Source organism: Suricata suricatta, chromosome 1, assembly GCF_006229205.1.
Source record: "Suricata suricatta isolate VVHF042 chromosome 1, meerkat_22Aug2017_6uvM2_HiC, whole genome shotgun sequence".
Taxonomy (NCBI): Eukaryota; Metazoa; Chordata; class Mammalia; order Carnivora; family Herpestidae; genus Suricata; species Suricata suricatta.
This window is the reverse complement of record NC_043700.1, coordinates 24805378-24821541: the sequence shown is the minus strand read 5'-3', so window position 1 is coordinate 24821541 and position 16164 is coordinate 24805378. Positions and strand designations below refer to the sequence as shown.

Here is a 16164-nt window from a genome sequence, read left to right as displayed (position 1 = left end):
ATATATTTAAATGAAATTATACGAGAGGAAGGGTCTGGTCTCTTTTAGGTTCAGCATTCTCTACAGACCTCAAGGTGTATCAAAGAGATCATAGAGGCCCTGTTGGTACAGGTAGTTGTAACAGATTCAAGTCAGGTGATTTCCTCTACCTATGTACCTATATATGCGGTACTCTGGGAGATGGCCCCAAAAACAAATTTATAAAACGATTTTACTGTATCCCTTTCACAGTACACCCGGACCCATGACTAGCACAAAGCAAGCGTCAGTAGTTACTTGTTTCCGACATGACCCTTACAGCTGAGATGTCTGTCCAGAGGGCCTCCACCTAACAGGGAGACAAACACACTTTGTATTCCCCTTGGGTTCCTCTGGGATCCGCAGGTGAGGGGGAAGTAGCTGTCGTCTGTGGACCCCCTGGCTCAAGTGTAAGACGAAGGCGGACGGCGGGACAGCGTGAATGCAACTGCAACCACGTCTCCAAGTGTAGGAAGGCTTTGTCCCGCCAGGACTTTGCCTAGGAAGAGGGAATTTGGGAAAGCTGCCTGCGACCCAGCCTCTGGCTGTAACGGGACGCTCTTCTGTAGGAAAGTGCCTCTGCCCCCTGGCGCCCGTCCCCAGGCTTCTGATGAAACAGTGACCCCACTGCCCCCTTGCCAGCCCCTGGACTGCAGCCCTATCACTCCGGGCGCGCGGCCCATCACGTGGCGAAGCGGTGCCATCCAAGACCGTGGCTCCATGGCCATTGGTGGACGGCTCGCGTCCCGGGCGCGCCCATTGGCTGTGGGGGGCGTTCACGTGAAAAGGGTTCCGGGATGGCTCCCCAAGTCGGGAGAGGTGCCGGAAAGTTAAAGGGGGCAGCGCGGCGGCCCGGAGCCTGAGTCCGGGTGACGGCCACGGGAAGGAGGCGAGCGGGCTGCTCTCGCGCACGGACGGATGCGTCTGCCCGCCGAGGGCACAGACCTGAGTGCCGACCCCCACCCGTGCCGTCGCAGCCGCCTCTGCTCCTGCCACCTCCTCGCCGGTGCTGCCGCGGGCTGGTGCATGTGTCCTGCGGCGCTTATGAGCTGTACTAGGTACGTCAGTCCCCCAGCCTCGGGTCCCAGTGCAGGGCCGAGAAAGGGCGGCGAGGGCGCGCAGTGGAGACCTTCTTTGGTTCCTGCCACCTGCACCTGCACTGTCCAACTTGCAGTTGCACTACGGGGTTGGAACACGCTGGGCTCCCTTGAGGCTGTTCTTCCAGGTGGCGAGAGCAATCCAGGCACCAGAGGTGGATGGAGCCTGGCTGGATCCACGAGTGCCACTGAAGTGCGGGTCTGGCTGCGAGGGGTGGCCGGGGCTGGGACTCTTGTGAAGAGTTCGAACCTGGGACGAGGCGCTTCCAGCCTGGGACCCGACAGTCCCGGAGGGTGTCTCCGAAGTTGGGCAGTGGGGACTGGAGTACAAAGGAAAAGTCTCTCCTTTCCCGGCGCCTCGGTTTGCCGGTGCAAGGAAACACACATGGGCCGTTTCTCAGGTCGCCGAGTTGCGATGGGACACAGAGCCGCCCCGGTCCCCGGTCCCCAGGCAGGGGCTGTCCCGGGCCGGCGGAGGAGAGGCTGCCGCGCGGGGACGCTCGCGCGGCGCCACTCAGACCGGGCTTGCCCCGCCGCCCCGCCCTGGTATGATAACTTGGGCTCCTCCCCCTCGTCGTCCTCCTCCCCCTGCCGGTCGTATCTCCGGGAACCGAGCGCAAGCCCTGCCTCCCGGACACACGACGCTCACGTAGTCAGGTGGCGGCGGCCTCCCCTGCCACCTCCCTGCAGGCACTCCGATGCGGCGAGCCAGCTGGAGAGGGGGCTTCCCCACGGTCCAAAAGGTGGGTGAGGGACAAGTCGAAGGAGGCTCCAGGAGTGCTTGGGGGCGAAGTGCGGGCCAGTTAGAGTCAGAGGTGGGCAGGGTCAGGATCGCTCTGACCTTCCAAGTCTGGAAGCTCTGGCCTGCCCCCTACCGTGTTCATGCCACCCCTTGAGCTCAGACAAAGGGATGTGGAAAAGAGAGCAGGACATACTTGAAGAGCTGTGGCCTGTCTATTGTTTCCTGCTGTAGAGGAGAAGATTGGGGACAGACTTGAGTTGACTACTTTGGAGAGTTGCTGAAAGGTGTTGGAGCCTGTGGTCTGTGTGGCCGGGCCTCCTTGAGAGACCCAGGGTCAGGGAAAAGAGAAGTTAGAGCCTTGAAGCTGAGGTGGGGAGAAGAGGAAATGGTGCAGTTGGCAAGGTTGTCCAGCAGCCAAGACTAAAGTGAAGACAGCCCGTGGACTCACCACAAGAGGAAAGTAGAGGTTTTTAGGGAAAAGTGAGTGGGAAGAGAAGAAGTTAAGTTAGTGGGCATTATTAGCAGCCAAGAGCGGCTAAGCCAGAAAGGACCTCAGAGGAGAAAGCTTAAGCCCAGAAAGATTCAGTGATTTGCTCCAAGAGGACAGCGAGGTGGAGGCATTCCCAGGCTGGTGCTCTTTCCTGTTGGGCACTGCCAATGGCAGGTTCTATGGCGTTTTCACTTAAGTTCTTTCCTGTAATATTCAGGTGTGTGTGTGTGTGTGTGTGTGTGTGTGTGTGTGTGATGCTTTAGATAATGGTTATAGGGATAGGAAAATTCAAGTGGCTTTTAAGGCTGTTAACATGGTCTCAGTACAAAGGAAAATATGTCAACTTTATTCATACTGTGTCAGCCAAACCTTTGGGGAAGGGGGGCAAAGTAATGCCAAAGGGGTAGATGGACATGTGTTTTAAAGAGTATAGCCTAGTTGTGAATGCTTACCTAACACAGTTTCGGTGTTCCTGGTGGGTTCTCGGTACATCTGATTTTCCTGCCTTTTCTTATCAGAGTATGAAAATGGAGGAAAACTATCTTGGCCTCAATCCCCACAAAAGTTTATTCCTATAAAAGGCACAGCCAGAAAGTCTGTAGCTCAGCTGTTTCAAACTGCGAGGGTCCTGTGGTTATTGTCTATACAAGTCTGTCATTTTCGCAGGAAAAACCACCGTGATATCTAGTCTGACCAGCAGTCTAAAAAGGTGTGTTTTTTGTCACAAATGGAACAGGAAAAGTATTTCTGCGAAATGCCCCCTGTTTTCTACAGTTTACATGGAGCGCTGGGCTTTGCCCTCTTTTGACCAGGAACCCTGAAATCTACCCTCGGGCATGGCCCAGTCCCTCGTGGGGCAAAACTGATCTCTCAGGAAGCTATTTGGAACTCAAGCGTTTGAGACTCTGAGGAACACTCCCACTCTGCTGATCTTGTCCTGCAGCGAACTGGTGTCCAATCCTCTGTCATCCTCTGCTCGTTCAAATATGTGTCCATGTCTGCTCCTCCTGGCTTTTGCCCTGGCCAAGCTTGGTGACTCATATTCCCTGGCCGGGGAGAGGAAAGGGCCGAGCAGCAGGGAGAGTGAGGTCAGGAAAGGGGGCCTGGCAGGCAGCCTGAGGCACGCCGTGATGGTACCCATCATTTTTATGCCATTTGAGGATAAAGCACCTACCCAGGTGCTTTCCTTTCAGAGACTTAGGACACTTACCTCATACATCTCCATTGCTAGGAGCACTAGAATTGCTAGAATCATCTGGTTCATGAAAGCTGGGATCCACCTGTGAGGATAGGCAAGCCGCCAAGGGTCAGACCGTACCCTGTATGGGGCCACAGCGGCTAATGTCCTCCCCTCCAGTTATGGTGACACTGAAATAGTGAAGGGGACCCTGGGCAGTGACTGCTTGTGCAATGCCCCTGAGGCAGTAGCGCTGGTAGTAACCCTTGGGCCGCCAGGTAGTTCGCTTTATTTTTGCCTTTGGTGGAAGAATGTTGCAAAACCAATCAGGCTTTAGAAAGTGCCCATGGAATCGTTTAATTAGAGCTGGCTCTGACCAGACCGTCACCTTGCGGCCCCCAGTTCCACTCGTTCTTAACAGGTTGGTGGTAGAAGGAAGCTCAGGGGCAAATTTACACCCACTGGGTCCAAACAGGGAAACTTTACCAAGGTCTTCAACTAAGTCTTTTTAATCTTTAAGATTAGAAGTTGAGAGTGACTTTAGTTCAAGTGTACAAATTCTTTACTGATGCACTTGTTTTAGAATTCTGTTTCCACAGTATCCTGAGTTTCCCAGCCTTTTTCTAATGAGCGTTTTAACATGGTGCGGGAAAGCACGTAGGAGGTTGGTTTGCAGACTTGAAGAGATCTAGAGGATAGAGAACTTACACTTGACCTTGTGCTGACTCAGGCAAGGAGGAAGGGCTATAGCAGACTGAGGGGAACTCCACCCACCTTGGGTCATGCCCAGGTTATCAAGTGTGGGCAGAGTGGGAGGAACTGAGATGAAAGAGTGGGATGCCCACTTTGGGGGTATTTTTAAGCCACATTTAATTAATTAATTAACTTTCTTAACATTTATTTATTTTTGAGACAGAGACAGAGCTTGAGCGGGGGAGGGGCAGAGAGAGAAGGAGACACAGAATTTGAAGCAGGCTCCCGGCTCCCAGCTGTCAGCATAGAGCCTGACACGGGATTCGAACCCACAAACAGTGAGATCGTGACCTGAGCCGAAGTTGGTCGTTTAACCGACTGAGCCACCCAGGTGCCCCAGGCCACATTTAATTAAAAAAACAAAAACAAAAGGAAAACTACCTGTGTTAACAAAGCTGGAAGTACAATTCCAGTGCATTCTAACCAAATCTTGCTGTGGACAGGGGAACAGTAAAATTCAGGTGCTTTGTGAGTAGAGGGTGGTTTTTTTTTTTTTAATATATATTTACTTATTTTGAGACACAGAGAGAGAGCAGGGGAGGAGGCAGAGAGAGAGAAAAGGAGAGAGAGAATCCCAAGCAGTCTCTGCACTGTCAGTGCAGAGCCTAATGTGTGGCTTGATCCTGTGAACTGTGGGATCATGACCTGAGCCACAATCAAGTACTAGATGCTCAACCAACTGAATCACCCAGGAGCCTCTAGGGTTTTTGTTTTTCTTTTTTACACTGAACTCATTAGGCAACCCACAGACCCTCTATAAACCTGCTTCAGATTCGGTGTCTCCTTCTCTCTCTGCCTCCCCCACTTGTGCTCGTGTTTTCCTTTCCAAAACAATTGCATGGGTAGAACAGATAATAGAAAGCAAATTTGCGCCTAAAATTTTCACTCGTTGATTTTGTTAGAGAAACAGTAAGACAAGTATTCTCTAAAATGTATGTTTAGATAACTACATTGTGGCTGTAATTTACTGTTTGGGGTCTGAATGTGTATGTTTTTCCAGTCATCACCAAATGGTTCCTGCATCCAAGGGAAGGGTTGTATTTCCTTTGGAAAATGGGACGTCTTTGTTATTTTTCTTCATATATTTGATGAATCATAACCAGAAGATTAAAAGGAGACATTTATTGGACTGAACCATGGCCTCAGGTCCTGATAGAAGATGAGCAACATTTTGCCGGTTGCTTCTCCTTAATTACCACCATCACCTGAAGCTCCCCACCAGGTGGGCAGGAATTAGGGGAGGCCTGAGAACAAGCACCCCAAACACCACCACATCCCTCCACCTTTGCCATAGCGAGGTGAGGGACGTTTGGAAACGAGTCCATGCCCTGTGTTCTGCGGTTCACAGACTAGATTTTAATCCTGGTTTCATGGTAACTATCAAATCAATATAAATCTGCCGTGGTAAGTGGAATGATAAAAACTGCTAGGCTTTAGTGAGGCCATAGTGTCAGATAGGATAGGTTTTTGGGCAGTCTTAAATATTTGAGGCATTGATTAGATTCATTTTACCCCCTGATGTGATTTTAGAAAATACAAGAACACAAAGCAGGAAAACAAAGTTCTTGAAATCACAACACCTGGATAGTCTAATGGTTTCAAATATATCTCTAGTCTTTTTTTCTGTGCATATACCTAATATTTTCTCCCACCAGTCTAGTCTTTAGGTACAATTTTATCTTCTCTACTTTTTATATTAACAATATAGTATATATTTCCCCCCCTAGAATGTTGCATTGAACATTTTAGTACATTAACTCCCATGCATTTTGAACTAACTCCTTAAAATGATTACCTTTATGTGATATTAGAACCAAAAATGATTGAGGCACCTGGGTGGCTCAGTCGGATAAGCATCTGACTCTAGCTCAGGTCATGATCTTATGGTTCGGAGGTTTGAGCCCTGCACCAGCTCTGTGCTGACATCTCAGAGCCTAGAGCCTGGAGCTTGCTTTGGATTCTGTGTCTCCCTCTCTCTCTATCCCTCCCTTGCTCATGCTCTGTCTCTCTTTCAAAATATATAAAATGAATATGTCAAAATGAATAAATGCTTAAAAAAAAGAAACAAAAATGGTAAGAATATTTAGAAAGGTTGTGCTAACTTAGACTAATACATGTGTTTATGTTATCTTTAAAAAGTCTTTACTGGGCGCCTGGGTGGCTCAGTCGGTTAAGCCTCCGACTTCGGCTCAGGTCAGATCTCACATTTGTGGGTTCGAGTCCCGCATCAGGCTCTGTGCTGACAGTTAGCTCAGAGCCTGGAGACTGCTTCCGGTTCTGTGTCTCCTTCTCTCTCTGCCCCTCCCCCTCTCATGCTCTGTCTCTCTCTGTATCAAAAATAAATAAAACATTAAAAAAAATTTTTTTTAAAAAGTCTTTACTAACTCAGTAAGCAAAAACAGGCCATCTAAATTCTTAAGGTTAGACATTTTGCATATTTATGAGCCAGTTTTAATTTTTTCAGGAAGTTTCTATTCACGCTTTTTGCTCATTTTTCTGTGTCAACTATTTGACTGTTATTGTTTTGAAAGAACTCTTTGTATAGGACGGTATTAATGCTTTGCTGCCATGCTTTTTAAAAAATGTTTTCCCAGTTTGTTTAATCTTTTGGTTTTATTTTTCCTCACTTATAGAAAAATAGAGTTTTTATGAATTCAGATTTAACCTGATCTTTTAGCATGATTCTTTTTGCCTTTTATTCTTATAGAGGCTATTTTTACTAAAGAAAAAAAAACAAATATTCACCTATATGAGAGGTTTTAAAACTAAATTGTTTGCTTTTTTTTTTTAAGAAAAAAATACACTGTAATATAAAAATCTAGGGGCACATGGGTGGCTCAGTCAGTTAAGTGACCAACTCCTGATTTTGCCTTCGACTCAGGTTATGATCTTACAGTTTGTCAGTTCAAGCCTCACATCAGGCTCTGTGCTGACAGACAGGAGCCTGCCTGAGATTCTCTCTCTCTCTCTCTCTCTCTCCCCCTCCCCTGCATTCACTCTCTCAAAATAAATAAACCTTTAAACAATATTTAAATAAGTAAATAAAAATAAAAATGTACTGTACAGCTCTGTGTCTATCTTCCCCATTGAATCCCAGTGTCTAGCATAATATCTGGCATATAGGAGATACCAATACTTGTGGCATGAATTCCTTTCTTTTTATCCTGCTAAAGCCGTATTTACCAAAGAGTGTTCCTCAGACATGTGCTCCGCAAGCTACCCCACAAAGCGAGGATTCCTTAGTCAGAGAAGGCTGGGGAGTCCCGTAGACAGCGCTCTGTTCCTTACGCCCCGAGGTGCTCTGGCGTACGAGGCCCCCAAGAAATCCCAACAGAAAACCTGTGCACGTACTTTGTTTTTCCCTTTGTTTTAACCCTAGTGCTCTTTTTCACCCCACTTTACAGTCCTAATGTCCCCTGAAACCAAGGTCATGCTGGACCACGCTTGAGTTAATACAACCGGCCAGGGGGGCGGAGCTGAGGACAGAACGTTGTGGGCTCGAATGAGGAGTTTAACTTCCACCTGATCTCTGGGCGCCTGGGTGGCTCAGTCGGTTAAGCGACTGACTTCAGCTCAGCTCAGGTCATGATCTCGTGGTTTGTGTGTTCGAGCCCCGTGTCAGGCTCTGTGCTGACAGCTAGCTCAGAGCCTGGAGCCTGCTTCAGATTCTGTGTTCCCCTCTCTCTCTGATCCTCCCCTGCTCATGCTCACTCTCTCTCTAAAAAATAAATAAAACATTTAAAAAACCCAACTTCCATCTGATCTCATAGCCGTTTCTTTCTTTCCCTTTTTGCCAGGGTTCTAGCCTATTCCTCTAACCCAATGATGGCTGTGGACATAGAGTACAGGTACAGCTGCATGGCCCCTTCCCTGCGCAGGGAGAGATTCGCCTTCAAGCCTTCGCCAAAGCCAAGCAAACCACTGAGGCCTTGCATTCAGCTGAGCAGCAAGAACGAAGCCGGTGGAATGGTGGCCCCCACCGTGCAGGAGAAGAAGGTGAAAAAGCGGGTGTCCTTCGCCGACAACCAAGGGCTGGCCCTGACAATGGTCAAAGTGTTCTCGGAATTTGATGACCCGTTAGATATTCCATTTAACATCACTGAGCTCCTAGACAACATTGTGAATCTGACGACAGCAGAGAGCGAGAGCTTTGTTTTGGATTTTTCACAGCCTTCCGCGGATTACTTAGACTTTAGAAATCGGCTTCAGACCGACCACGTATGCCTTGAAAACTGTGTGCTGAAAGACAGAGCCATCGCTGGGACAGTGAAGGTGCAGAACCTGGCGTTTGAGAAGACGGTGAAAATACGGATGACATTTGACACTTGGAAAAGTTTCACAGACTTTCCCTGTTGGTATGTGAAGGACACTTATGCTGGGTCAGACCGGGACACGTTCTCCTTTGACATCAGCTTACCTGAGAAAGTTCAGTCTTATGAGAGGATGGAGTTTGCCGTGTGCTTTGAGTGCCATGGACAGACGTACTGGGACAGCAACAAAGGCAAAAACTATAGGATCATCCGAGCTGAATTGAAATCCACTCAGGGAACAGATGAGCCACAGAATGGATCAGATTTTGGAATATCCTTTGACCAATTTGGAAGCCCTCGCTGTTCCTACGGTCTGTTTCCTGAGTGGCCTAGTTATTTAGGATATGAAAAGCTAGGGCCCTACTATTAGTGACCGTGCATGGTGGAGCCCGGCTAAATGGGGACGAGGGGCCTTAGCTGCAGTCACAGGCAGGTGGAGACGGAAGCCTGGAGAACAGTTTGAACTGCCATCAGGCACAGTTTTTGAAAAAGAAAGGATCCTACTCACTTTTTTTCTGAAGCCAGCAAAAGCCAGCCAGGGTTAGCTCACAGAACTGGTTTCACCCCAGAATAGATGTGGGTTGCTGGTCTGCTTGGCACCTGGGGCGGCCATGAGGGTCGGAGCAGGAGACCGGTGCCGGGAAGGGCCTGGGCGGACAGCAGCCCTCTGGGCAGTGCTGGTGAAACTGAAGGACAGTGGCTTTGAAATGATGCAACCCAGGAGCGTGATCCGGCTGCCCGGAGAGTCTGCTCCTCCCCCCTGGGACGTGGAAAGTTGGTCACCTGAAAGTCACTCCATGCCCAGCCACCTCCCACTGGACCCTTGCCGTTCATCTTTGTGTGCTCTGCCCCCAGCTGGGTCCTCCAGCTTGTTGCTGCTGTTCACGTCCTTCACGCTTTATCTCTGTGCTCTTTTTTTTTTTTTTTGCATTTTATTTTCTTCCGCAGCTCATCTGATGCCAATGCCGAGGAAAAGATAAGCAAGGGAAATTAGCCTGTGACGGAGACAGGCATTTCCTCTTTCTGACCCCACAGAGAGGCCAGCAGAGAACCACGCCCAGTTAGCAACGGTAACTGGCTGCTGTGTTAGGTCACAGACCGCAGGCCTGTGACAAGCAGGGCAATCTGGGTGGGACGCTGGTAGCTTGTCCTCTTGGCTTTTGGGGGAGCTTTCGAAGGACTCGCTCTGGAGTCACCAGACGGCTCCGTTACAGGATTTGTTGGAACTTGCTCTGCCGGTTTGCAGGCGCCTCATTCTTCACAAAGGGATTTTAGACTCTCCTTTCCTCGAGAGCCCTCCTTCCTGCTGTGTGCACGGCATCCTGGTGTGCAGATCCCATCTATCCTCAAAGCCTTCAGTGAGGGTTTGGCCTTACTTTGACCATGATCTGCTGCATCCGGGACTCTTTCTGAGCACCCAGGGACTGTGATCTGGGGCTGCTTATTTACGGAGTGCAAGTACATAAAGGGATCAGGGAGAAAAACCTCACCAAGTTCTCATGTTTTGTTTTCCGTGTTTGGCGACTCTGAAATATCAGAGGTGAATTGTTCTTAACCATGTTGGACTCCTGCATTAACTGTCATCGTTTCATTCAGAACTCCTGGGACGTTCATTGACAGGTGTATCCCCAGACCCTGTGGGTTTTCTTGTGCAAGTTTGGTTTGTACTTGGGGCTGTTTAGAGAATATTTTTACGTATGTATTTGAAGAAGGTTGGGGTTTTTTCTGTTTTATTTTTGTTCTTGAAGCTTAGTTAAATGACTGTCTCCTTTTCCTTTTTGGAGTCGGCAAGCAAAGGGTGGTCTTTTGCCTGCGCGTTCCAGATCAATTACAAACCCCTCCTGGCTTCTGTGGCTTTGTCCATTGGTGTCAGGCAGGTTTGGAGGGTCGTGGCTCCTCGAGTTTTGTGGTTGGGTTTTTTTTTTTTTCCTTTCTTTTTTGAACTTTAAAATATTTTGACTTTTGAAATGTTCTCAAGTGGTGCGGTGGTTGATATTAATTCTTGCTCCTAAAACTGGCTGTTACTGGTCTGCAACCCGGTGCTTTATTTTGTACGCCTGTCCCAGGTGCGTGGGACTCGGGGATTGCTTGATATATGGGACAGTCACGTTTTTCCCTTGTGCTGACACTGGGCAGAACTGAGTTTTGGTCGAAGCGTACCCTACATCAGGCGCACAGAGGCACTTTCATAGCTACAGATATGGCGGTCAGTCCGGTTGATAGTGCAAATCAAAGTCGAGTGGAAGCAAACCTGATTTGATAGGGGTCGTGAATAGATTTTGTTTTAAGAAGTCCCGGGCCGCCTCCTTCAAGTCCAGAGAGGTACAGCGCCCACTGTCATTTACAGGTTACCAGACTAGAGCTAACAAGATCATTCTCTATGCAAAAGAAAAACGCCCAGGTAGTTCCTGTTTGTTTTTCAGTCATGGCGATCCTAAGACATTCCAGGGTCAAATTTGAAATATGGTAATTCAGTGATAAGTATCTCTTAAAACAGCCATACCCTCCCCCACCATTCTTTACTCCCAGCTCACCCCAGCTTTTTTGCTGGGGGCACTGGTTGCAACCCCCTCTCTCCCCCCCTACACCTGGGATGCTACCCCCCCCCCCCGCACCCCAGGCAAGTCCTCACCTGCTTGCAAAGACCCTCCTCTGACTAGAGAATGTGGTTTCAAGACTTCCCTGTCAGTCATTCTGTGAGCGAGGGGCCTCTGAACAATACCGTCTTTATTCAGCAGTCAGTCCGTCTCCCTCTGGCCCAGTTCTGTCCCAGGATACCCACAGGTGGCCCCGGGACCCGCTTCAGCAGAACCTCTCCTTTTTTCAGAGCTCACTGTCAGTAAATAGGTCCACAAACAGTGATAAGTTTTAGTTGGAGATGTCATTGCAGCCGGACTTGGGGGCTCGACCCTCAGACAGGTCCTCAGACAGATCTGTTATGGTGAGCATGTCCCTCAACCCCAGTGCCCTTCCCAGATTGTCCCCAAAGGACCAGCCTCCTGCCCCTGGCATTGCCCAGAAATGGGGAACCATCTCTGTTTCATTTCCTATTTATTTCCCCCAAATGCCCTGGGGAGCACTGGCAAATTAGGTGCAATAAATAAGCTGGACTATAGAAAGATACATAATAAATAAGCTTTCAATGTTTCTTGGAAGGCATGGAACATTTGAATGGTTTTCTTTTTCTTTTTCTTTTTGTAAGTATTCTTAGGATAGGGGAAGTGGTGAGAAATAATGGGAGTTATGTAGTTCTCCAGAAATTAAAACAATTTCAGAGTCAAGGTAGAATTTATTTTTTCTCTAAGATTTAATTTTAATGGTGGCAAAACATTACTCTTTTCAACGTTTTTTTAAAGGTGTAAATTGTGAACTGCTAAAAGAATGTTTTTGTGGTTTTGATCCCTGCATATAATTTGCATTTTAAAAACAAGCATTACTTGTAGTCACTTGGATGTTAAATGGATTGTATATTGTGCTTATAAACCAAAAAGGTGTCAGCTCATTTTTTACAAGTGCCCTGTTTTCTGGGCTCTTCCCTCTCCGTGGAGTGAACGTAAAACCTTGATTATCTTCCACTCACGTCCTTGTGTAAAATTCCCCGCTGGGTGTGGGGCTCTCTGCTCTGGGGGCGCTGATCACCGATCATCGAACTTGGGGATAAAAGTCATGAGCATAATGGGACCTTCCAGGGTCCAGGAGGACCATTCTGGCAGCTTCTGTGCACTTCCTGACTGGGAAGGGCGGCTGCGGTTACACGCGCCTTCTCCTCGCCTCGGTGGTCAAGCTCCGCGACCCACGTTGTAAAGCCGTGAATGTTTTTGCAGTTTGGGTGATCAGTTCCCAGAAACTGCTGGACGCCTGAGGGCCCCAGGAGGGCAGCTGCGTTGCCCGCCTCACTTTTACTTCAGTGTGAATGTAACACCAAAGGCTCGTCTTCATTCGATGCCTAAAAGTGCCTTGTCATGAAACGTCCGCATGTTTAAAAAAAAAATACATATTTTTGTACACAAAGGGGAAATGCACTTTAAAATCACAAGAATGGGTGTCTTTTGTGTGGTGTCAGAGAGTGGGTTGTCTGTATCTCAAATGCAAAAATGTAATAAAGGTAGAAAAAACAAAACTGAAACTTCTATTTTAAAAGTGACTCTATTCTGGGGGTTGGTCAGAGGCTGAGAAATTTTTTTTATCATTTTCTTATTTTTTTCTTTCTTTTTTGAAAGTAAGCGCTATGCCCAACGTAGGGCTTGAACTCGAGACCCCATGAGTCGCCACGCTCCACCGACTGAGCCAGCCGGGCACCCCTGGGGAGAAGTATTCTCAATCAGTGTGTTTCAACGTAGAGAATATAGGTTTCCTGAGGGATGGACCACAATCAGTGGCTGAGCTGAAAAGCTGCGAGACACACAGGAAGGGTGGTAATTGCTTTTGAAGCTGTCACAGCGGTGAAAGCTGGTCACAGGGACAGAAATAAGTGCTGGGGAAGAAGCACAGGGCCAGCGTTGTTCGGAATCCATTTTTACTGATCTGAGTGAGGGCTTGTCTCCTACCCTTTCATTTGCTTCTGAAGCATATTTTTAGTTTACTGGGGTTTTTTTAAATATTTTTTTTAAATTTATTTTTGAGGAAGAGAGCAAGCAGGGCAGGAGCAGAGAGAGAGGGAGACAGGATCTGAAGCGGGCTCTGTGCTGACAACAGAGAGCCCAATGCGGGGCTTGAACTCACAAACCACGAGATCATGACCTGAGCTGAAGTTGGATGCTGAACCGACTGAGCCACCCAGGAGCCCCTTTGGTTTACTGTTTTGAAAGGTGGAAAAACTGTAAACACCCATGATAGCTTTTAACTGCTTACTTCGACAAACCGTAACCAGCAAAACTGACCAGCTCCTGGGGGGACCCCTTCTCCTTTGGGGTGTCAGATGCTCGCCCTAAGTAAGATTTCCAGGGACGTTTTATTTCAAAGTTCAGAAGGCGGGTCGGAGGGAGAGGCAAATTGCTGCCAGATGTTTCCTGTAACTTGGGCTGCGTCCGAGGGCGGTGGGGAGGTAGAGCCTATTAAACCTCAGCACCTAGTAAATAAATGCAAAAAAGGAGCTACACACAGAACTGCCTTTCTGGAGACTGTCAGGCACTGCCCACAATTGGCCTTCGCGGAAATGGGAAAGGGGAAGAAAATAACAGTGGTTTTTATGAATGTCTATTTGAGATTCAGTATGGTTTTCATAATCCTTACAGAAGTCTGACTTGTGAGACAGACATCTCAGAAGTGTCTGGAGGAAATTAAACAACAACAACAACAACAACAACAAAAACGGAACAAAACACTTTTCTAGGACATAGAATAGCAAATATCCCCAGCGCTGGGTGACTCGGTTGAACATTCACTGCTTCTCTGTCACGAGCAAGGCGGTGCTATGAGACATGCTAGGTGAATCCTCTAAGGGCGAAGAAAAGCCGTGGGTTATATGCTGTGTGTCGGTATTAGGAGGCCGGAAGCCTGGGCTCTGGCCTTGACCCTGCTGTCCCTGTCACGTGCCCTACTGACGGGGCTCTGAGTGTTTCCAGCACGGATGAGGTAAGGATAAGGAAACTGAGGACTTAAGAGTCAGCCAACATGTTCTTTTTAAAAATGCTCCTAAATATAAACTTGTGCGAAATCCCACGTACGCTGCTTCCATTCTTCGTAAGAATCACGGGAATGAATAGCATTCCAGACCAAGAGCTTAAATTCATAACATCTGTGTTCGAGCTGAAGCGATACCAACTCATTTTCATGGGTAAAAGGTATGAAGGCCCACGGTATGGTTCCTAAAGGCCCAGAGCCAGTCAGTGACAAGGCCACGGGGGCCACATGGGTCCTCTTTTCTTCTTTCCAAGAGCTCTCCCCGCAACACTAGAGCCACTCTCAAGAACTGGATCGAAGAGGTCATTCTAAAAGGAAGTCCCTCAGACTGGAGAGATGCAGAAAACCAGGGAGGATGCTCACGCCTGTAGATGCACCTGGCGCGTCCCTCCCAAAGGCTTCCTCAGCACCTGCGAGGCCTGCAGGCCACAAGCCAGCAGAAATTTGAACGGCACAGGATTTGGGTATCCAAGGGCCCAAGTGGGCGTGATCGGGGGCAGGAAACCAGCAAAGGGGCCTGTGGCTACGGAGCCATTCTAGCTGATGGCCAGGACTGGTGGCCTCAGCAATGCCTTCCCCCAGAGCCGAAGCCGTGTGGCAGCAGTGCAGGGCTCCAGCCCTCCTTCCTTTCCCTTCGCCATGAGGAGCCGTGGCGAGATAGAGAGGGACTCTCCGCAGAGGTCTCTGTCCACATGAGTCTCTGGGGAGTGACATGGCCACTCGGAGTCGTTCATAAGCTTACAGATGTGCCTCGTTAGCATGGGGCCCTCTGCTGGACTTGAATTTGGCAGAAGTAAGATGGGGATGTGTGATGATCATTTTATCCCTAGGGTCAAAAACATTAACGATGATCCAGGCTCCTGGCCTTGCACTACCAACTGCAGGATGAGAAGTTTGGAGCAGGGGGTGGCCTGTTTCTGGAATTGGCCAGATAGCAACTATTTTAGGTGTTCAGGCTGCATGCAGCCTCTATCACAGATTCTTTCCACAAACAAAACAAAATAAAACTTTAAACATATAAGAGCTGTTCTGAGCTGGGAGCCTGTACAAAAATATAAAATCAGGCCAAGAGCTAGACTCGAACTGCTGACTGTAGTTTGCTGGCCCTGAATGAAGAGCGGCGGAGGGAAAGCGGGGCTTCCGAGCGGACTCGCAGATCCACGGCTGGGGCCTGGAGTCAGCTTCTCAGTTTGTTCACTTAGAGCCTATGTAGTTTATAGCCCGAATGTGAATCCTTTTAAGAAGGAGCAGAGGTGCTACGAATTACCAGGGAGCACTCAGCATGAGCAGAGAGCACCCCAGCAAACCCTGCAGTGAGCCCTGCTGGTGCTCCCCTGGCCTGAAATTCTCAGACTTTTGGGGAGCTCAGAAAACCCAGCCGTGGGCTTGGATCAGTTCTGGCAGGATAGTGGGTTTGGGGTTTTTTTGTTTTTTTGTTTTTTGGTGGGTTTTTTTGGATGGGTTATAACAGAGTGGTGATTTTGTCTGTGTTGGTTGGGTTTTCTGTTTCCTAATTGTAGCACTGAGGGCCAAAAGTCCTCTGGAAACTCCAGTCAATTCAAAGAGGAAAGGGGTTATTAATGGTTTGGACTTGACATCTTACTACCTCTCTCTCCCTGCCACCCCGTCCCCACCAAATAGGGCAGGCCAGACCCCCCGAGAAACTTGATTACTGTGACAGAGACAGAGGCTGAATCTAGCAGTCATGCAAAAGCCGCAGACCCCACAAAGTAACACGAAAGTGCTCTTAGGAATTTTGCCAATGACTTGGCCTCAGCTCAGTGTCTCTGGCTTAGAAAGTTCAAGAGACTTTAGGAAGCACAAAAAATGAAGGAGGTGGAAATTCATCTCCAAAGCACCCTGAGCCTCCTGTCCTGCGGGCCCACATGCTCTTGCTATTAAATCTGTCACCTTCTCCTGCGGGTGTTGAACTTTAGCCAGAACTGAAAGGTCTG

The 16164-nt window shown here is 48.5% G+C and overlaps 1 protein-coding gene across 4 annotated transcripts; it reads left to right on the top strand.

The window, feature by feature from the left end:
- Window positions 1-900: 900 nt before the first annotated feature.
- On the top strand, window positions 901-12713 carry PPP1R3B (protein phosphatase 1 regulatory subunit 3B). 4 transcript variants are annotated; one of them, XM_029935417.1, is made up of 2 exons: window positions 901-1076; window positions 8075-12713. In XM_029935417.1, exons 1-2 carry the CDS (start codon window positions 937-939, stop codon window positions 8955-8957), a joined length of 1023 nt encoding a protein of 340 aa, XP_029791277.1. In that variant the 5' UTR covers window positions 901-936; the 3' UTR covers window positions 8958-12713. The 4 variants fall into 4 exon arrangements, with proteins under 4 accessions (XP_029791277.1, XP_029791285.1, XP_029791292.1 ...); XM_029935425.1 differs by lacking the exon at window positions 901-1076 and adding an exon at window positions 1709-1858; XM_029935432.1 differs by lacking the exon at window positions 901-1076 and adding an exon at window positions 1920-3056.
- Window positions 12714-16164: the final 3451 nt, after the last annotated feature.